A 23,750-nucleotide genomic window follows, 5' to 3' on the forward strand; every position below is an offset into this window, starting at 1 on the left:
CGACAATCTCAATCAATGAAAACTCCTCATCTCAAAAATACAGACAATTATTTTATCTCAATATGTAGAAATCCCGTGTCAAAATTAAAAAATCTCAAATTTAACGTTCCTTTAAAAAAAAAAAAAACTACGGAAGGCTTTACAAGACAACATAAATTCATAATTCGTAATTTTGGAAAAGAGGGAGGTAACAAATGTTTGTAAATATAGAACAACTCTTTTAGCGCGTATAATCTACCATAAGTGAATGTTTGAAAATAACAAGAACAAGTAACAAGAAATTTCCGAAAGAAATTGTCGTATTTTAACAAAATGCGCAGTTATTTATCGTTTTTTTTTTTTTCTGTTTTTGGTATCGATTCTACAAAGCATTTCCTATTTAATGGTATATTAGCAATAATGCGCTCACTAAAAGAAAATTATTAATTTATTTTTCGAAGATTTAAAAGTAGTGTTTTTTCGTAAAATAATGAAAAAATATATATTTTTTTTTTTTTTTGCTAATCTGAAAGATAATAATTATTATTAGCATATTCAATGAATTTCACACTTAAACATAAACGATAAAAAATTAAACACATTCAAAATTCAGAATTTCAACCTTAAAATCTGATACGTGCGCAGTTGTATTTTTTTTTTGTTTTGTTTTTACAATCCTCATCCTCTCCACAATACAATATATTTTGCTCAGTTTCGATTGTAAATACTCCCAGTCAACCCGACAAACAGCAAAGTCCCACCCCTACACAGTAGAAATCCCGAGATGTAAGAAAGTCTTCTACTCTAATAGTTTCTTCCTCAAAACTGCTAGACTTTGAAATTTCTTTCCGGGTTCCTGCTTCCTTAACTGTACTGAGATGCAGAAGTTCAAGTGTAATGTAAAAAGACACCTTGCTGCTCAACCCCCTACATAGTATCCCTGCAAGTTATGTCCCTGATAGTAACATCCTACATCAAAGTGACACTGTGCCTTGTTTGGGGTGAAAATACAATAATAAAAAAGGGTGTCTTTTTAGATCCTAATTGATACGATTGTTTAAATTGTTAGCATTGGTTTCTCGGAACATGTGAAGGTTGCAAACATCCATAGACGAAAGTGGTAATACAAAACCAAGGAACCAAAATGAACTAGGATTCACCCAGGATGGGTTGGCCAGGCTTTTGTCAGAAGGAGGAAGTTTCTAAGGAATATCAAAATTATAAACTGTTCTCAATCGCATGCGGATCCCAATCAGGAGATATAAAAATGTCACATTTTTGCAGGAAGGTGTTGACGTTCTCCTACATACAGCGCCTGGTATTCTCAAATTGTCACCCATCTGATAATAATCAGGCTCAGCATTGCTTAACTTTGATGATCTAATGAAAAACAGCATGACAATAAGAATATGGCGATATAGAACCGACTGGATTCGAAGTTGTCACATCCAGTGTTAGATATTGGCAGGCAACCCCGGGAAGAAAAGGGGTTGCACACACACAAATGGATTCCATGTGAAGAATGCGAGACTTTCTACCATTATCTAACGGAATGCATAATTTGACACAAGAGGAAAAGAATACTTTTATAAATAAAGTTGTCACAAAGAGAAAGTCAGGCAGTCGGTCAGAGAGAGAGCCATGCTTGTCACCATTTCTTCACTACCTGACAACCGTTTAATACCGCACCACCCCATGCGCCTTTCAGAAACGTTAAAAAAAAAACAGTACTAATTTATAATCAAAAGCTGATTTGTCGGTGTGAAATAAAAGCAAGCAACATATTTTTTCATAGATCAACTGTGTTGTGGTATTACTTCGCTGTCAGTGTGTGTATATATTGTATCAGTGACAAAAGTAGGGGGTTTAACAATTATATAAACTGGACAAACGCAACAACCGATCACAGCGAATATATAACACCAGATCGTCATTTCGTGTTGTTATTAATTTCGCTACTCATACCTCCTCATGGTAGGATGAAAGCACGAGAGAGAGAGAGGGGGGGAGAACAAACGAAACGGTGACGAATATATCCACCTGCCTTCGTAGCATTGCTGTTTTCTGAGATTAATATTGTTTCATTATCTCTTTCTTTCGTGAATGAGTGAAAGAGAGTGAAAAGGAGAGAGAGAAAGAGAGAGGGAGAGAAAAAGAGAAATAGATATTAAAAACAAAAAGACTAAAATATCCTTATTTCATCTTAGATGATGGGTTCATTGAGTTTCTTGCCTTTGACCTTTCGACAGTCTTCACTTACGTTTATAGAAACATCTGTGAGTTGTAGGTTGGATGAAAATATCTTGATTTATCACTCTGAAGTCGACATATTCGTAATAACACATGTTAAACTATACTCGTCTCCATTCGAGTACCACGAAAGTCGAGTATACGGCTCCTCAATGTGGGGATCTAGGGTATATAAGAGCCAGGTACGTCCAAGGATGGAATATTGTTGCCACATCTGGGCAGGAGCTGCTAGAAAGGACTTGTCCTGCCTTGATAAAGTTCAAAATAGACTTCGTAGCCTCGTAGGAGATGTCTTTTTCTCTTCCTTGCAACCTCTATCTCACAGAAGAGATGTTGCGAGTTTGTCTCTGATGTATCGTTATTTTCATGGAAGGTGTTCAACTGAGCTTCAATCTATGGTCCCCCTCGCCAAACTTTCACAAGAAACACTCGTCTAGCTGTAAACACTATCAATAATTCCCCCCACTCTTTATCTGTGCCTAAACCTAAGCGTAGATTCCATGAACAAAGCTTCTTTCTTAGAACTGCACGCCTGTGGAATTGTCTTCCGTTTTCCTGCTTTCCGGCTGACTACAATATGGTTGTGTTCAAGTCTAAAGTAAATAAGTTCTTGATGAGCCGTTCTATATAAGTTATCAAATTTACCAAATTTCCATTACTAATGATTACTATATTGTCCAATGTCTACTGTAAGCTCTTTAACCCTTATCCTTGAGTGGCCTCTTGGCCTTGATAAGTGGTGATGCCTATGTAAAAAAAAGGGGGGGCTCTTTATCATTGTGCCATACGGTTCTCATTAGATCACTAAGGTTAAGCGCCGTTGAACATGGTCAATACTAAAATGGGTGACCATTTGGTAATACCAGATGCTGTATGTGCTCGGGAGTCTGGAGAGAAATGGGCGCCGTCAGACTATTGTTGCCCAAGACATGTGGCATGAAATAATTCAGGACGCCACCATCACCCCCACCCCTCACGACCAGGGAGGTTTAGGAGACTCATCTATCCACATGCATCGACTGACATTCCCAAATGGTCACCCATTGGAACTGACCAAGCTCAACTTTGTTTAACTTTGATGATATAACAAGAAACGGCATATATATTATTTAATTGGAATTCATTATTGACATGAGTTTTATTTATTAATTTATTTATTACGAACTATTATCCTCATCTTTCTTACATATTGTTTCAGAACCTTTCAGCCAACTATTCCTCTGGACTTCTTGACAACAACTGTGGAAGGCAGTAATTGCTGAGGATGTAGTTAGGAGATTCTGAGTTCCTATCCCGTCGCGGTTACCACCTGACGCAGGTCAGAGGAATAGTTGACCGAAACGTCGTCAAAAACATTTTTAAAAAATAAGGATAATAGTCCGCAATAAAATAAATTAAAAAAAAAACGTCATGAAAACACGATTATGCAGTATACAGTGATTATACGCATCCGACTGGATTCGAACTTGGTACACCCAGGTCATCAGTCCACGTCGTTAACCACTTCACAACTGCTACTTCCCCATGTTAGCACGAGAGAGATAGAAAGAGAGAAAGGGGGGATATATTCATCTTCATACGTAGCATTACTGTTTTCCGGGACTAATATTGTTTTCAGTGGGTGGTATATAAAGAAAAAACAATCCTCTCATATCATTCATCAGCATCCAACTGTCAATCTATCCATCACATTAACCTTTATCCTCAAGTGATTTGTGCCTTGATATAACTCTGTTGTAAGATGATCGGCTCAAGTGATTGCTGGTCATCTTGTCTTGATATGTCACCAAGTGGAAATTCAGAGAGTCGAACACGTTTTATATAATCATATTTATCAAATTGAGGCGCGGCAAATGTACGACAAGGCATAACTGCCCCTGTTGTCGTGTGAAATATAGATATGACAAAGTTAGGCACGACAAATTTAAGCATGACAAATTTAAGCACGGCAAATGCAGGCACGATAAAATTAAGCACGACAAATGTAGGCATGACAAATTAAGGTACAACAAAGTAAACGCGACAAATTTAGGCATAACAAATTACTCTTGATTTTTTTTTTTTTTTTTTGCTAAAAATTAAAAAAATAATAAAAGTTTTTTTTTATTGTTTTCAGACGGACGAGCCGAGATTTGGGAGAATTAAATAATTTGTTAATATATTTACTTTTCAATGTCATATTTTTGTAAACATTTACTGTTAGGGAACATTTACCATTAAAAAAAAACATTTACGATTAAAAAATGTTTACTATTGAAAAAACATTTACTATTGAAAAATATTTACTAAGAAAAGCATTTACTATTAAAAAGATTTAAAACATTTACTCTTAAAAACATTCACTATTAAAACAAACGTTTACTATCAAAAGCATTTACTATTGAAAGAAATTTGTTATTAAAAACGTTTAATATTAAAAACATTTGCTATCAAACACGTTTACTATAAAAACGTTTACTATTAAAAACATTTACTATTAAAAACATTTACTATCAAAAACGTTTACTATAAAAACATTTACTATTAAAAACGTTTACTATTAAAAACGTTTACTGTAACAAACATTTACTATTAAAAACGTTTACTATTAAAAACGTTTACTATAAAAACATTTACTATTAAAAACGTTTACTATAAAAACATTTACTATTAAAAACGTTTACTATTAAAAACGTTTACTATTAAAAACGTTTACTATTAAAAACATTTACTATTAAAAACGTTTACTATAAAAACATTTACTATTAAAAACGTTTACTATAAAAAACGTTTACTATTAAAAACGTTTACTATAACAAACATTTACTATTAAAAACGTTTACTATTAAAAACGTTTACTATAAAAAACGTTTACTATTAAAAACGTTTACTATTAAAAACGGTTACTATTAAAAACGTTTACTATAAAAACGTTTACTATTAAAAGCGTTTACTATTAAAAACGTTTACTATTAAAAACGTTTACTATAAAAAAACATTTACTATTAAAAACATTAAAAAAAACATTTACGATTTTTAAAAGTAAACAAATCTTTATTTCTTTTAAGAGAACATTTTTTATATTTAAATCGTATGTTTTTAATATTTTCCCCAAGTCTTAAAATCATGTTTATTTTTTACAAAACCTTTTAACAAAAGAATAAAATAATAGCATGCCGGTCCGTCTAAATTAAAATTAGTTACTTCTTCTTGGCGTAAGAATCCAAAGTTGCTCGATTGACGTGCTTAAATATCACACGAGTATCAGCAGGAGTAGTTGTCATGCTTTGTCGTACATTCGTCGTGCCTTAATTTGTCGTACATAATTAGTAAAAACAAAAAACAGTTTTAGTAATAACTTTTACTTTTGTATCTTTTATTTCTTTATCTTTAAACATTTCATGGGATAAAAATTGAATAAAATATATTTGAAAGAAGGCCCATATTTGTCATTTTTGGGGGGGGGTTATAATTTTCCTCTCAACAACTAAACTATTTTTTTATTCTGCGAATTGGTAAATATTGAGAAATTTCATCGTCGAATCCTGCTAAAACGTCGAAAAAGGTGAACCACTTTTGTCGTCGGAATCGTCGAAATCGCTTTGATTTCCGAAGAGGCCCTGCGCAAAAGGTTGAGTAGATATCAACATTGGAACTTTGCTAAACGACTTTACATCGAGGGCGTGTCCCGTTGTGTCTGGGTGATGGAAAAGGTTTTGGGGAAGCAGGTTATAGCTAACGTTGGACACGTCGCTAACGTTGGACACCTCGCTAACGTTGGACACATCGCTAACGTTGGACACGTCGCTAACGTTGGACACATCGCTAACGTTGGACACGTCGCTAACGTTGGACACGTCGCTAACGTTGGACACATCGCTAACGTTGGACACGTCGCTAACGTTGGACACATCGCTAACGTTGGACACGTCGCTAACGTTGGACACGTCGCTAACGTTGGACACATCGCTTACGCTTAAGGTGTTTATGTCATCAGGTGAACGCTTTGATACAACTTTCTTTTGATGACTAATTCTTAGCGGATCTTCAACCTCATCCGAACTGCCTGTGTCGATATCCAGTGTTATATTTTTTGTTCCCTCTGCGGTATTTGTTCTCGTGGCGTTTATTGTAATAATCGCCTCGCTTTCGTTGTTTGCTCCAGCATCCTTTTTCATCAAAGCAGTTGATTCGGTGTCTTTAGTTTTGTTGGTTTTATTGTTTAGAGCATCGTGCAAAGGATTTCCGTCAGCAAAATCTATATCGCCATATTTATCGCCAACAGATTTAGGCGGAGTACCCCATTTCCTCTCATTTCGCTCATCATAAGTACTGTTAAAGGAGCTGCTATTTTTGGAAACGTATTTCGTCAAATGAAGGAAAGGCGAAATGGCTGTCCCTTTACTATTGTCTGAGATTGGAGACTGTTTTGGGGTCGTAGCTTCCATTTCTCTATTCATTTCGGTACGATTAGTCTTTGATGGGAAATTACTTTCATTATAAGTTGGGCTGCTAGCGTTTGAATCATTTGTTGTGTTGTTAACGTTTGAATTATATGTTGCGTTGCTAGCGTTTGAATCATAAGTTGTGTTGTTAACGTTTGAATTATATGTTGCGTTGTTAACGTTCGAATTATATGTTGCGTTCTTAACGTTTGGATTATATGTTGCGTTGTTAACGTTTGAATTATATGTTGCGTTCTTAACGTTTGGATTATATGTTGCGTTGTTAACGTTTGAATTATATGTTGTGTTCTTAACGTTTGGATTATATGTTGCGTTGTTAGCGTTTGAATCATCTGTTATGTTGTTAGCGTTTGAATTATACGTTGCGTTGTTAGCGTTTGAATCATTTGTTGTGTTGTTAACGTTTGAATTATTTGTTGTGTTGTTAACGTTTGAATTATTTTTTGCGTTGTTAACGTTTGAATTATATGTTGCGTTGTTAACGTTTGAATCATTTGTTGTGTTGTTAACGTTTGAATCATTTGTTGTGTTGTTAACGTTTGAATCATTTGTTGCGTTGTTAACGTTTGAATTATATGTTGTGTTGTTAACGTTTGAATTATATGTTGTGTTGTTAACGTTTGAATTATATGTTGTGTTGTTAACGTTTGAATTATATGTTGTGTTGTTAACGTTTGAATTATATGTTGCGTTGTTAACGTTTGAATTATATGTTGCGTTGTTAGCATTTGAATCATGTGTTGCGTTGTTAACGTTTGAATTATATGTTGCGTTGTTAACGCTTGAATTATATGTTGTGTTGTTAACGTTTGAATTATATGTTGCGTTGTTAGCGTTTGAATCATGTGTTGTGTTGTTAACGTTTGAATTATATGTTGCGTTGTTAACGTTTGAATTATATGTTGCGTTGTTAACGTTTGAATCATATGTTGCGTTGTTAACGTTTGAATCATTTGTTGTGTTGTTAACGTTTGAATTATATGTTGTGTTGTTAACGTTTGAATCATTTGTTGTGTTGTTAACGTTTGAATTATATGTTGTGTTGTTAACGTTTGAATCATTTGTTGTGTTGTTAACGCTTGAATCATTTGTTGCGTTGTTAGCGTTTGAATCATTTGTTGTGTTGTTAACGTTTGAATCATTTGTTGTGTTGTTAACGTTTGAATTATATGTTGCGTTGTTAACGCTTGAATTATATGTTGTGTTGTTAACGTTTGAATTATATGTTGCGTTGTTAACGTTTGAATTATATGTTGTGTTGTTAACGTTTGAATTATATGTTGCGTTGTTAGCGTTTGAATCATTTGTTGTGTTGTTAACGTTTGAATTATATGTTGTGTTGTTAACGTTTGAATCATTTGTTGTGTTGTTAACGCTTGAATCATTTGTTGTGTTGTTAACGTTTGAATCATTTGTTGTGTTGTTAACGTTGGAATTATGATTTCTACTAGCGTTAATTTCAGTTTTGAATTGGTCGCCATCTTCGTCGTCTGCTGATTTGTCTGAAATGATATTGTTTTCGTCTGTCGGTTGATCAATATTGCTTTGGTTTCTTATATCAACTAGATTAGTGTGATTGCTTTCTGGTGACTTTACCATGTCTGGCGTCAGGGAGAGTATGGTGTTTGCATTGCCAATAATGTTGTAGACGTTGGCGTTTTCATTGCTAGCATCAAATTTTCCTTTATTTAAAACTGGTTCTTTCGGCTCTTCCACAACGTTTTCACGTGCAGAAGGCGACCCGTTGTTTTCTTTTCCTTCTCCTTCTTTGATTTCTTCTCCTTTTTCTTTTATTTCTTCTCCTTCTTCTTTGATTTCTTTCCCTTCTTCTTTTATTTTTTCTCCTTCTGCTTTTATTTTTTCTCCTTCTTTTTTTATTTCTTCTCCTTCTTCTTTTATTTTTTCTCCTTCTTCTTTTATTTCTTCTCCTTCTTCTCTCATTTCTTCTCCTTCTTCTTTTATTTTTTCTCCTTCTTCTTTTATTTCTTCTCCTTCTTTTATTTCTTCTCCTTCTTTTATTTTTTCTCCTTCTTTTTTTATTTTTTCTCCTTCTTTTTTTATTTCTTCTCCTTCTTCCTTCATTTCTTCTCCTTCTTCTTTCATTTCTTCTCCTTCTTCTTTCATTTCTTCTCCTTCTTCTTTTATTTCTTCTCCTTCTTCTTTTATTTTTTCTCCTTCTTCTTCTATTTCTTCTCCTTCTTCTTTCACTTCTTCTCTTTCTTCTTTTATTTCTTCTACTTTTTTTATTTCTTCTCCTTCTCCTTCTCCTTCGTCTGTTTCTTTTACTTCGGCTTCTTTCCCTTCTTCTTCATTTTCTTCTTCTTTTTCCCCTTCCAGACTGACAGTGACGTCATCAGTTTTGGTACTGTAATCATTACCATTTGTTTCGTTTTCTTCATCATCTGACGCAGTTTCCTTGATTTCTTCATTCTTTCTGGGAAGTGTCTCCTTCAATAAATCCTCAACTTTTTCATTAAGAGCGTTGCGGATCATTGAATTTAAATCCGTCCATGGGTCGGTGTTTGAAGAACTGTACCCTCCTGTGTACTCAGTAGCCATACTTTTCTCTTCTGTCATAGGATCCAGAGTGTTAGCATCCCCAAAGTAACCGGGGTCTACTCTATCTCTCGGCAATCCATAAACAATTGGTGGACTGTACGAGTTTGTACCCGGATAATATCCACTATCAACATACCGGCCATCTAGTGTTCGCTTCATGGAATTGAAATCTCCTATGATTTTGTCGGAGGCAGCTTCGGATGTTTCACTGGAATATTTGGATTTTTTATTTGGACCATATTGACAACGATTTTTAAATAATACTGCGGTTTTATGCTTGACATCAACATCCGAATTCGCAGGCATTCCTGTTAGCGATTTAAACTCAGTTTCTTTGATGGAAGCCGGATGACTTCGAAGACAATCAGGATTGCCGTCCTTACGATACTCATCCTCTAAATTCCTTGGATCTCTCTTGTCACGCATGTCGCCATCAATATTGTAAGCCGCTATGCCATCCGTTGCTCTCTTGTCTATTTTCGGATAGACGTCTTGTGTATCGTGGTTATTGCAGCGCTTAGTCCGCCGGCCATACTTGTTTAATAGCATTGTAGACGCGTTTCTTCGTCGTTTCTTCGTTCTTCGCTTTTTCTCCAAATGCATACTATGTACTTTAATATGGCCGCCTGGCATTCGCATATCTAAAGAATTAAACTGTCTTTTATTATTGCCATCAAAACGTGTTAGTTTGTGATTCCGGATTATTTTCTTCCTGTGTTTTTTTGCCTTCCAAGTTTGGTCATGGTCATCGACATATTTGTTTCCGTAATACCGTTTTTTCCAATTCTTTGGTTTCATTGTCTTGTAGTACGAATTCTCTAGATTTTTTATCACAATTTTCGTCGGATACCAAAACTTTCGGTTTTTTCTATTCGATCGATAACGAGGAAACCGGTTCGGGTTTTTTAAATACTTCCTGAGTCTCGACGGTCTTTTGCGGGGAAATTTGTAACCAATTCTCCGAAAGGGTGAGATTTTATTTCTTCGTGAATAACGGGGTTTGTTAGTACTCTGAAACAGTGTGGGTCTATTACGGAAGGCGAAATCTTGTGGGTTTCTCTTGTACGTAAACCGGTTGGCGATGATCTCTTTCATCTGTGACATCGGTCGTCGGTAGGAGAGCCGTGGTTTTAACCCGATTTGCTCCGTTAGACGTTCGCGTTCTATTTTGAAGTATCTGGCTTCTGTCATCCGATGCAGTAGCAGGATGGGAATAATTATAGATAGTGCCATTCGGATCGACGCAACATTAAAATACATTACTTCAAGTCAATTGTTGTTTTAGTCTGTTGGTTTAAACCTGAAAATTTGAAAATATAATAAATGAATTAGATTTTAATATCAATTCGATTATCAACTGGTCAAGGTTGGTACAACATACGTTACAGATATATATATATATATATATATATATATATATATATATATATGTATAGAGAGAGAGAGACAGACAGACAGACAGACAGAAAGAGATAGATAAATATATATATATATATATATATATATATATAGTAGCAGGCTGCCAGACGTTGCCTACTTGTAAGATACGCTTAAATATGATATTTAAATGCAGATTAAGTATTTATTATTATAGAGACAATTCTCTATCGATTAGTATATTGAACTTAATATATGGTAGTGAGATAAATATGTAGTATTGGGAATCCCAGCTTAATTTCTATACCGGTAGTTTTAGAAATAGAACTTATATAAGCATATTTTGGGTTTCCTATCAGCGAGTTGGCGGGGTCACAAAAGGTTAGATTTGACAGGTATCAACCTAGAGAGAATGCACCGGAAATTAGGGATGACACGGGAATTGTGGTCGTAGGCTTCCGGTTGACGACGACATAGGGGAGAGTGGTTTAGGCAGCAGAGGAATGCAGATCGGAGATCCGGCTCTCCTACAACCAGGGTTCGAGATGATAGGCTTGCCTTTAATAAAAGATTGAAGCTTCAAATCCATCTTGTTGTTTATCGATGCATGTGTCTGCAGTGACCACTCCCCACGAGATGGAGACACGCGTCCAAGAAGGCATCATCCGCTGGCCAAGGCAACCGGGTATGTACGCATTATACATGGCACATAGACGTCCAGAAGACTTTCAAAGCAAGAAACGGTGTAAGGATAAGAACCCACACACACATATATGTAAGAACACAGACTCTTAAAAGTACCCTTAGTAGTAAAGGTACCCGTAAAAGTAAAAAGAAAACGAAGTAAAAGTAAACAATTAAATAAATAATAAATAGAAGGACGCAAAAGCTTCTTTTAACAAATATATATATATATATATATATATATATATATATATATATATATTCTATCTCTAATCTTCTTCTTTTTCATCTTCTATTACTACAACTACTATTATTACTACTACTTGTTCTTTTTGCTTTCCTTTTTCTTCCTTTTGCTTTAAATCATGTATTCCCCGCCCCACAGCCCAACTGCTGTCCACATACCTGTAGGCACACACACACACACACACACACACACACACACACACACATCGTCGCTCTCGACAGGATTCGTAAAATTCCCAGTCTGAACTTAAGTATGTACACGACAAGGACGCGGCTAAAATAACACGCACTGCCCGACGAGCATTGCCCGACGTACACTTACCTCTACGCGACCAGTTGATTCGAACCGACTAAAGGCTACCTGCAGATAATGATCGTTATCTGAAAACGGCTCCAAATCATTAGATACCAGAAAAACATCGACGAAGTTCTACAGATGAGCGTTTTTTTTTTTTTTTCGAAACAGTTTATCGGGACGAAAGCGGCTGCGTAGACACTGACTGACAACTTGACCGACTTGTTCAAAATAAGTTTTCCCAGCCTATATATATATATATATATATATATATATATATATATATATATATATATATATATATAATTATATTTTACTATAATAAATACCTACAGACACTAGTGTTTCATCCTTTCGAGAATCTTCAGTGCAGGGTGTCACGATTAACACCAGTCGAACGATTCCAACTCGGCAACACAAGACATTTCTGGCTCGATTAGCAAAGACCGTATCCATTCGGCTACCATTAACCGCGTGAAATAACGTTGACTTCAAACATTTTAATTTTAAATGTTCTTTACGTCAGCCAGACAGTGATCTAATCGTTATACGATGATCTATGCATAAGAGCTAAATTGACCGAATTAATTCAACTGAAAGTGATCAACGATAAGAAAGGAGTTTCTAAATGGGACTGTCATATATATTCAGGAGAACTGCCGACTGTCAACACGACGGTTCTAGGTTCAAGCCTTGGCTTAGGAGAGATGCTAGTCTAGCGGCACTGATGAGTTGTGATACAACGAAACAGGACTGTATGTCGATGACTACATATATATATATATACATAATATACACAATATATATATATATATATATATATATATATATATATATATATATATATATATATATATATATTCACACTTTGTAAAATCAGCAACATCGAAAGCTTCTTAATCCAGTCGCAGCTTCGATGGGCGGGTCATGTGATGCGAATGGATGATGATAGGATACCGAAGCAACTCCTGTATGGCCAATCAGACAGAGGCCGTCGAAACGTGGGACGACCATGGTTGCGTTACAAAGACAAAATAAAGTCTAATTTGCAGGTTCTAAATATTGAATATAACAACATTGAGCTAACTGCAAAAGACAGAAGGAAGTGGATAGAAATGTGTGACAGAAAAATCAAGGAGTTCTCGGCGTTTTGCATCGAAAAACTAAAAGAAGCGAGAGTCAAGTCAAAAAATAATACTGAGCAGTGTGGAGCTAAATTCTCGCATTTATATGTCTGTCACCACTGCGGTCGCCATTGCAAGTCTCTAGCAGGACTAAAGTGCCACATACGTCTAAGTGAATGTCGACACGTTGAGTTCTAGACCTTCAGGACAATTGTTGGAGTCTCATACGTCGAAAATCGACGGAGAGTCCATCATATATATATATATATATATATATATATATATATATATATATATATTGCGTATATTATGGCAAGATTAGAGGGGGGACAGCTATGTTGATTTGTTACTATATTGGACATACAAAAACAACATTGTCCCGTCGATTAACGATGCATTTGAACAGTACTAGCTCAATATACCAGCATTTAACAAATCAACATAGTTGTCCCCCCCTCTAATCTTAGAAAGGTCCTCGTGGACAACACAAGGATTTTGCAACGAGAAAGTAATTGTAAAAAATTAAAAATACTTGAAGCACTATATATAAAAACCCAGCACCCATCTATAAATAGCATAAATTTTGAAAGTAGCAATAATGTGCTGAAATGTTTAGCATAACCAGTATACGACTGGTTTTACTAACATTGCCTTTTATCATCCTAATTTTTAATCGAGTTTTTTATCACTCGTAAATGTATATTTTAATCGACTTTTCATTGACTCTTTTTATCATTCGTAACTATATATTTCACTTCTATTTTTAATATTTTATCTCCACCTGATGATGATTCAAGAAAGAATCGAAAGCGCTCGTGTGAACTATGGAACATTTGTAAATACCTTCCATCTTGAAGTTAAAATAATCTTACGAAAGATCGAAAAAATTAAAAAAAGAATCATTAAACAAGGTATCTCTGTTGTTTTTAATAATGTATTCCTGAATATATATATATATATATATACATATATATATATATATATATATATATATATATATATCGCAGTCATGAAGAGAGGACTTTTATAATTCATAATTAAAAAAGTATTAAATTAAAGTAAAACGGATGAAGAAGAGAAGAGAGAAAAGAGAGGGAGGGGATTCAGCTGGTCGGTTTCGCCCTCACTGTATCGATGGATTTTTTTTAAGCCGGAGGAGAATCAAAAATATGTACGATTAAAAATAAAATTACGTTGTGTTACATTAGGTGTGTGAAATAAAAAAAAAGAAATAAATTGGGGCAAGCGATTAAAATAAAGCAGCGTTGTATTACACTTTATGTTGCAGACTTTATTGAAAAGTCTAAGGTTGTTAATAAATGTATGTGTTCTTATGACATTAGCAACCTGTTTACTTGTGTCCCGATTTTAGAAACTATAGATATATGTACAGATTGTTTATATCGTAGCCAGATATCACCTTCTCCCATTTCTGAAAGCACATTTGTTGAGCTGATGAAATTTGCCACTACATCTGTTGAATTCAGTTTCAACGATGTAATGTATCGGCAAATAGAAGGTGTGTCGATGGGCTCAGTTTTGGGGTCAATAATGGCGAATATTTCCGTGGGTTTCCATGAAGAGTAAGTGCTCACTTGACCCATAATGCCCTTAGTGTATTTTCGCTATGTGAACCACACATTTGGCCTCTTCAATAATCAAACCGAGGCAAATAATTTTTTCTCCCTACTTGATAGGATTCATACCGCGTTACAGTATACTTATGAAGGAGAGTGTAAATCGTCCATAGCTTTCCTTGGTGTATTGATAACAAAAACACCATCTAGTTACCTTATATCAATATACCACAAATCTACATTTACAGGACTGTATGCACGCTGAGATTCATTTTGCCCCCGAAAACGTAAGATAAATTTAATTTGAACCCTAACACATCGTGCCCTTATGATTTGTTCAAAATCCAAATTCGATAAGGAATTTAAAATAATTAAGAATGGGTACCCTCTGGATGTGATTAGGTCAGCTATGCAAAGGAAAATACCTGAGTTCTCTGTAACTAAAATTCAAACAGTTATAAATGTCCAATATATCTGCGTTAACCGTGGTTGGGGACAGTAAGTGAGAAATTGGCAAATCAAATTAGCTCAATAGTGCAAAATTGTTATTTTACTTCAACTATATGGGTCGAACAACACTGAGATGGTATTTATTTGCTCCCCCACTGAGCAAATTAGGCACAAGGCCGTTTTTAATGTGAGGTAAAAACCAGCTCCCCTAAAAGTAGGCAAAAAGGGGGCACTCTGGTTACCAAAAATAATAATTGTCCCAGTATAGAGGGTTTCCCCTCCAGTGACTGGTACAAATTATCTTAAGTGCAGCATCTGCCGGAACAGATGGTATTTATTTGCTCCCCCACTGAGCAAATTAGGCACAAGGCCGTTTTTAATGTGAGGTAAAAACCAGCTCCCCTAAAAGTAGGCAAAAAGGGGGCACTCTGGTTACCAAAAATAATAATTGTCCCAGTATAGAGGGTTTCCCCTCCATTGACTGGTAGAAATTATCTTAAGTGCAGCATCTGCCGGAACAGATGGTGTTTATTTGCTCCCCCACTGAGCAAATTAGGCACAAGGCCGTTTTTAATGTGAGGTAAAAACCAGCTCCCCTTAAAGTAGGCAAAAAGGGGGCACTCTGGTTACCAAAAATAATAATTGTCCCAGTATAGAGGGTTTCCCCTCCATTGACTGGTACAAATTATCTTAAGTGCAGCATCTGCCGGAACAGATACTACACTTTGATCTTGTCCCCCCGTGCCGCCAAAGAGGGGGTCGAACAACACTGAGATTGGATGGAAGAGTCCAACAGCACGTATCTACCAAAATCAGAAATGGGGCATACCAAGCAACAGACGTATTTGCCAACACATACGGGTCTTCAATCACTAACCATCTCATTAGAAACCTGTTATGCGCAGCGAACTTTAGCACGAACTCATTTTCAAGTCGTGATCACTCATTATTCCATTTAAAAGTTTAGGAAACTGTTCACGTTAAACAGAGGGAATGCTTCTTAGGTTTTAGCGTGATTAGTCTCTAGGATCTTCGAGTAATATAACGTTGCTTTATTTTAATTGCTTTCCCCCATTTTCCCCTACGCATAACGTAACGCAACGTAATTTTATTTTGAATTGTACATATTTTCGATTCACCCTTTTTTAAAACAATCCCTCGATACAGTTTCGATTACAATAAAAGTATTTAAAGTTTTGAGCATTCATTGACTCATTCAATCCCGGGCAAAATCCGGTTTCCTTGATAGTTATATATATATATATATATATATATATATATATATATATATATATATATATATATATATATATATATATATATATATATGGCCTTTGGGTCTTAATAAGTAGTGACTTCCAAATAATATATATATATATATATATATATATATATATATATATATATATATATATATATTATTTGGAAGTCACTACTTATTAAGACCCAAAGGCCACTCAAGGATAAGGGTTAATGAAAGTAAGTTTGTAGTATAGTAATCGTTAATGGTGTAAATTGAGTAAAATTTGATTATGTATGAAGACGGCTCAGCAAGAACTTGTTTACATTGGATTTGAAGGCTACCATGTTGTATTCGATCGAGAAGCAGAACAGCGGAACAGTGTTCCACAAACGGGCAGTTCTGCGAAAGAAGCTTTGTTCATGAAATCAGCGTTTAGATTAAGACACACATAGAGAATGGGGGAAATCGTATATAGTGGTTGTAGCTAGTTGAGTGTTTTTGTGAAAGTTTGGCAAAAGGTAACCATAGATTGAAGTTCAGTCGAGCACTTGCCATGAAAATAACGAGAGAGCAGAGACAGTCTCGCAATGTCTCTTCTGTAGGAAAAAGGTTACAGGGAAGAGAAAGGGGCATCACCTACTTGGTTTCAAAGCGGGATTTGAATCTTATCAAGGCTGGATAGGGAACGCTGAACAGCTCCTGCCCACTTTGATAACACTAATCCATTTTAGCGCGTACCTGTCTCTTATATAGACAGAGGACTGCATCGGCAGACACGTCATGAACCCATTTGATGTAAGAAGGTAAAAATTATTACTACTTCAAGGTTTAAAAAAAAAATAACCAACGATAACTCTTACATAAATAGATTCCGGCCTAGAAAACAGCATTTCTTCCCCCTATGTCAGAAATATCGAGCATGGAAAGTAAGGAATAAAGGATGAAACATAGGAAGTGAGAGTTACAAGTTTCATTTTCTACTCTCCTTATTGCTATCGGTTTAAGGCAGTCTTACCGGAGAATGCCCACAGGACTGCTCATGCATTTTTATGTGGGCAGACTCCACCGCGTATTGATCTCCAATCCCATTTTTTTTACCTTTTGTCACATCTTACGACGATGTACGGTGGTAAATACTAGAAATACTAGCCAATCCACTCCAAGCATGAGATACATCCTCGACAATCTGTCTGGCAGATTGTGGCCTATTTTAACAGAGGTGACAGTGTTTCTGTCGAACTGAGATTTGGTTCTGTGTAGTCCTAGTAGGTCCACCATCCAGGCCTTAATGTCTGTTTGAAAATGATTTGCTTTATGTGTAACCGCCTGAGGCGCCCCATGAAATAATGCTAACAGGACTATTAAGGTAATTTTACTGGCCAGAATATACAAACTCTTCTGTGCTTGCCTTTCAATCCACATCTCTTTTGACCTTGTGTCACATCTTCCGGCGATGGGACCGATGTGCCCTCGCATTGCAAATATCAGACAATCGAGTTAAATAAATATTCACTGCATTGTTAACCTTTCTTTTGTAAATCAATTCTGAGAAACAAATACCAGTGATTAATGTGTATTTCTTACAACCTTATTTAAACATAACATAATGAACTTATCGATTCAGTTACATCGTTAGCTAGCATGACCCGTGTCTGGGCGTTGCCCAGAAAAAAATATGGAGTCCAAGAAACACCTGCTCACATCCCTGCACGCCATATGAGTATTATTGCGAAATATTTCAATGTTAATTGAATGTAATCGTGTGTGTTAAAGTGTATTTTCATTTTAATTTGTGCTCACATTTTTTTACGATTATCCACGATTATCCGCTTCCATTTTAAACGATCTTAAACTTCTGATTCGAATAAAGTGCCTACAAAATGATGAGTTATTCCTGTATTTACTCGCATATCTCCCCCTATCTCTCCCCCCCCTCTCTCTCTCTCTCTCTCTCTCAATTCCCCTTGCTCTCACACTTTCTCTCGCTTTCTGCTCTCTCAACTCCATCTGCCTCTCAACTTTTCCCCCTTTTTTCTCTATACATACTCTGCTTTTTTCTATACATACTCTGCTCTGCTCTGCTCTACTCTGATCTCTCTCTCTCTCTCTCTCTCTCTCTCTGTCTCTCTCTCTGTCTCTCTCTCTGTCTCTCTTTCTTTCCTTTTTCTCTCTAAACTTTCGCCTCTCGCTCTCTTAACTCCTCCATCTCTCTCTCAACTCTTCCCTCCTTTCTCTCTCAACTCTCCCTCTATATGCATACTCTGCTCTACGTCTCTCTTTCTCTTTCTCTTTCTCTTTCTCTCTCTCACTCTCTCTCTCTCTCTCTCTCTATCTCTCTATCTCTCTCTTTCTCTCTCTTAAAACTCCTCTCTCTTTTTCTTTTTCTCTAAACTTTCACCTCCCGCTTTCTCAACTCCTCCATTTCTCTCTTGACTCTCCCCCTTTTTTTCTCTTCCCATTTCCCATATATATATATATATTCTCTCTCTCTCTCTCTCTCTCTCTCTCTCTCTCTCTCTCTCTCTCTCTCTCTTCCTCTCTTTCTTGAAGCTGGTTCGATATAAAAGAAAAAGAAATAAAACACAAACAAAACGTTCGTTCAAACAAATATCAATAGTCTCACAAGTAGGATTTTTACACGTTAGGTTCGCTTGTTAGATGAGATCGTCCTTGCGAGTGTGAACATCCAAGATGAGGACAGTAGTCCGTTTAGTTCATTAATACATATTCCCCCAACCTTTGTTAGAAGTATCGCGAACTTACACACACACACACATACACACACATACATACACACACACAACACACAAGCATATACACACATACACACACACAGAGTTTTCTATTATATAAATCTCACCTGTTTGTTTAAATGTATGTGTGTGTATGTTTGTATGTCTGCCTAAAACTTTCAACAGAGGCGTTGGATTTTCATGTGATCGGTAGCGTTTTAAAGCTCGACCCTTCGGACGACAAATATCGAAAAATTGGATAAAAAGATTCATTCCCTTACCCTCAACTGGCCACTTTTCTAGAAGGAGGGCTCGCATTTTTCGCCGAGATTTTCGAAAGTCCATTTCGAAAGTCCATTTCGAAAGTCTCTTTTCGATTGACTAGCCTTAATTTAAACCTTCGCCACTTCCGGTTTGGCGATGCACGCAACGGCAAAGACGTCACGTTTTTTTTTGTTGTTGTTGTTGTTGTTGCTATTGTTTTGTTGTTTTTTTTCACGTTCTTTTCCTCCTTCGCGGCATGAGGTCAAGTCTACCTGCTTACTACCACTTTTGTTTTGGGTTTTTTATTTCTTTTTTTTTTTTTTTTTTTTTTTTGCTCAACACACATCTCCAAACACCCGGGCAACGCCGGACATCCAGGCTAGTTTATATATAAGTAGATATACCCCATCCCCGCTGTCTGAAAAACAATATCGCGATCGATTGTAAAGGACAAATTAGGTTGAACGTAAGGATGTCGAGGATGTTCAAAGTAAACGGAAGGTCCACTTTCAATTTTACTTGAATATGGATGACCGTTGCCTCCCATTGAGCTTATGCAATAGTTAGGCCTCAATTTGGAAAGTGTGTGTGGGGGGGTACCACTTTGTTACTCTTACTCCCAGGTTCACTTTGTCCCATTGAACGCAAGAACTAAAGAGGCAGCGATTCATCAGAGAGTATTTATCTACAAATTTATCAAAAAAATAATCTTTTCTTGTTTTAAGGAAAAGAAAATAAATTTTAACGCCATAGTTACAGAGCATCGAAAAAGTAAAATTAACCGGAACGAAATTGTTCAAACTAAGAAAAATAAAAAGAACAAAAATGGCAATTTTCAAGAGGACAAACATCTTCCTTCGACCGTTCCGGACCAGAATTTCTAATCTGCACATAATCGATTGTCCGGCGGTAAATTAGTTTTCTTCAGAGTAGAAAGTGAACCCTAGGTTTACCTTCGACAGCCTCGTATCTCTTGCTTCCCTTATTTTGTCTTTTAGTTCTCACATTCCACAAGCAATGTTTCTGGCAAAAAAAAAATATCGACCCAGCCATTTCAGAGTTCATAGAGAACGAACTCACACACACACACATTGTCTTTTTTTCTTTCTTTCTTTTTTTTTTTATATTTTCACCCCAAACAAGGCACATCGCCACTCTGATGCAGGGGGCTACTATCAGTGATATAAGTTGCAGGGATACTATGTAGGGAGTTGAGCAGGAAGATGTTTGTTTACATTTCACTTGAACTTCTGCATGTCAGGACAGTTGAAAAAGTAGGAATCCGGAAGAGAATTCCAAAGTCTAGCGGTTCTGGGGAAGAATTTATTAGAGTAGAAGGCTTTCTGACATCTTGGGATCTCTAGTGTGTAGGGGTGGGATTTTGCTGCTTGTCAGGTTTGTTTTATATATAAGTAGAGATACCCAATTCCATATAAGTAGAGATACCCCATTCCATCTGTCCGAAATATTACGACCGGCTGTAAAGGATAAATTAGATGGAACGTGAGAATTTCAAGGCTGCTCAAAATAAACCGAAGGTCTACTTTGAACGTTACTTTAATGTTCAAGCCGTAGGTTTCCACTGAGCTCATACAGTAGGCGTTAGTTGTCGGCTTTAAACCAAGAAAATGAAGTCGGAATTACTGTCCTTGTATGCAAGTTTTTATTTTGCCTAGGGGGCGCTTTTCTTTTAAGTGTGGTTATGATTAAAGGCATTCCATAAGCGATGTTTCTAGCAAAGGCGGGGGTAAGAATTGCTGCTTTCTGTGTCTGACATTATCAATTTAATATGTATCGTCTTGAAGTAATATTTTTAGCTCCTACATCAAGTGGATCCTTATCTAGTCTGGAGCGATTTCCATAAAAGAATGCTGCCAGATTAAACACATCCATGATAAATCGACTTCGAAATATGATAGGAATTTGATCTCTTCATCTGAAGAATACAATACCACGGAACTGCTTCTCAACTGAGTACAGCATAGTCATTTTTAAATCCAATGTTAACAAATTCTGGTCGAGACGCCTACTTAAATAATAAAATTCTGACCATAACTCAATGTTTCCAATTCGCTCAAACGAGATTCTCGTTGCCAACTGACGATTGACCCTTATCTTCGAGTGATCTTTGATACTTAACAAGCGGTGGCCCGTGTGTATATTAAAAAAAAAACGTTTTTTAGGGAGAAAAATTTCTTACCTGAAGGTGACCGTAGAAAACCTCTTGGTCTGGAAATGAGAGTTTATATCTGCTCTTGGCGCTTTGATCGAACCGTTAATGAATCAACGCGGAGAAAGCGGCTGTCTCACATATCTCTTACCGGTTCTTCCGATGTTTGAGTATTAGCTGCCGCCGATCGCTCATAAGACAACAGCTGCCTGCAATCAATTATCATCTCTTTGGCACACACACACACACACACACACACACACACACACACACACATATATATATATATATATATATATATATATATACGAGTGCAGACATGCATGCACGCACACACACGAACACGTATACGTTCACACTTCAATGTTCAGTTAATCTCTTCTTTACAAACATATTTCTATATTTGTAAGCAAACTAGTGGGGTATTTTTTTGTTTTCAAATCGCAGTTACGAAAACTAAATAAATATATAAATAAATAAATACATAGAGATCAATTTTTATGCATAAAATTAAAAATATAAAGAATGAAAGGGTTAACTATATATATGTGTGTGTATATAATACGAAACAGATCAATTTTAAAACGTAACTTTTAACTAAAAGAAGGTAGTTATAAATCACATAGTAAAAACAATGCTAATATAATCCATAACCACCAGCTCTCAAACCAACTCAAAACTATAATTTAACATATACTCAAATCAATCAAATAAGTATTAACAACTCCTCCAATATAGGAATCTATTACGCACAGTAGTCCTTTTATAGCAACGCATCAAAATATATACCCATATCCTAATCAAATATATTAAATCAACATCCCTTAAGAACAGACGTAAAATAAGAAATACAAAGATTATTTGGTTTACACCTTCATCTAAGCACATAGTAAAAAGCTGACTTTGTAAAAGATCCCAAAACTTAATTCATGTTTATTTTACTCCTAAGAATAGCCTCTATAAAGTCTTAATAAAACTAGGATCAAATTAAGCTACAATTGTAGTGATATTATTTTCAATATAATTTAAAAAACATAAAATATCAAATTTATAAGCAGAGAAGGTGTCTATTATGTTTAGATATGAAGGACACTAAGATATATCCCCGATTGTACCATAACGCTCTCTTTAATCAAAATATACATAGTTCCCTTTCCGCCTTTAAAGAAATATTTCGATACAGCTCATGTTGAGTGAGGGCGAAACCTGTCGGCTGACTTTTTTGCTTTTAATCATGAATATATATATTTCATTAAAGAAAATTTTAACTTTTATTTAATGAAACATACCTAAGAAAAAATGCTGCCTATATATATATATATACATATATATATATATATATATATATATATATATATATATATATATATATATATATATATATATATAGTAAAACTCCTTTAATTTGAACTTCTTCTAAAGTTGGACTTCCTCTTATTTGGACTTCTTGTAAACCTGGACTTTCTCCAAACTTGAACTGTCTCGTCACTGAAATTGTATTAGCATATTTTTTGCGGAGTTGCAGTAAAACTGTTTACATGGTTTACTCAGATATTGCGCAGAAATGTTAATATGTGTACTATGAAATTAATGTAGATTAGCTATTGATAATTAATTTACACTAACTGTAATTTTTTTTCAGAATGCTATATTTAAAATAGTGTAAAACAACCCATCACAATGGCTTGCAACTCTAAAGAAAACAAGTTACACTGACGTCAAAAACGTCAAATTATAGAAAAATTAGATGCTGGGGTTGAAAATGGCTTAGATTATAAGATTGGAAGGAGTACACTGTTTTACATCAAAAAGGAAATGGAGAAAATATTGAAGGCTGCTCATTTCTCTTCAAATAAAAGACATGTCCAAAGAAGGACTCTTCGCAGACCAAAGCAAGTTGAATTCGATCGAATATTGCATGAGTGGTTTGTAGCAAAACGGAATGAAAGTGTAGCAATATCTGGGCCCATGTTAATTGCTAAAGCAAAGAGTTGAATATCGCAGAATATATGAAATTCAGTAAAGGCTGGCTTAGGAGCTTTAAGAGTAGATATAGTATAAGACAATTAACAATATCAGGCGAACAATGGTCTGCTGATACACACGCAGCATCAAATTATTGTGACAAATTCAAGACGATAATTGCCGATTATGGTTTAACACCAGAGGATGTTTACAACGCTGATGAAAGTGGCGTAAATTGGAAGTGCTTACCTAAAAAAACATTAGCCGGATCCGAGGAGCAGAAAATAAAAAGATTCAAATTAAATAAAGAAAGACTAACAATGATGGTATGCGCTAATGCTTCTGGAACTCATAAACTTAAGCTTCTTGTCATCGGCAAATCACAGTGTC

At 35.6% G+C, this 23,750-nt stretch overlaps 1 protein-coding gene across 1 annotated transcript; it reads right to left on the bottom strand.

Annotated features, from left to right (window-relative positions):
- Positions 1-5,674: 5,674 nt before the first annotated feature.
- LOC145259740 (uncharacterized) lies at positions 5,675-21,651 on the bottom strand. Its single transcript, XM_080117440.1, has 3 exons — positions 21,426-21,651; positions 6,048-10,533; positions 5,675-5,975 (listed from the first exon to the last, which is right to left on the bottom strand). The coding sequence occupies exons 2-3, from the start codon at positions 10,491-10,493 to the stop codon at positions 5,757-5,759; spliced, it is 4,665 nt and encodes a 1,554-aa protein (XP_079973566.1). The 5' UTR covers positions 10,494-10,533; positions 21,426-21,651; the 3' UTR covers positions 5,675-5,756.
- Between the last annotated feature and the right edge of the window lie 2,099 nt (positions 21,652-23,750).

The sequence above is a fragment of the Euprymna scolopes genome, chromosome 35 (genome assembly GCF_053919585.1).
Source record: "Euprymna scolopes isolate OS-2025 chromosome 35, ASM5391958v1, whole genome shotgun sequence".
NCBI classification, from domain to species: Eukaryota; Metazoa; Mollusca; class Cephalopoda; order Sepiida; family Sepiolidae; genus Euprymna; species Euprymna scolopes.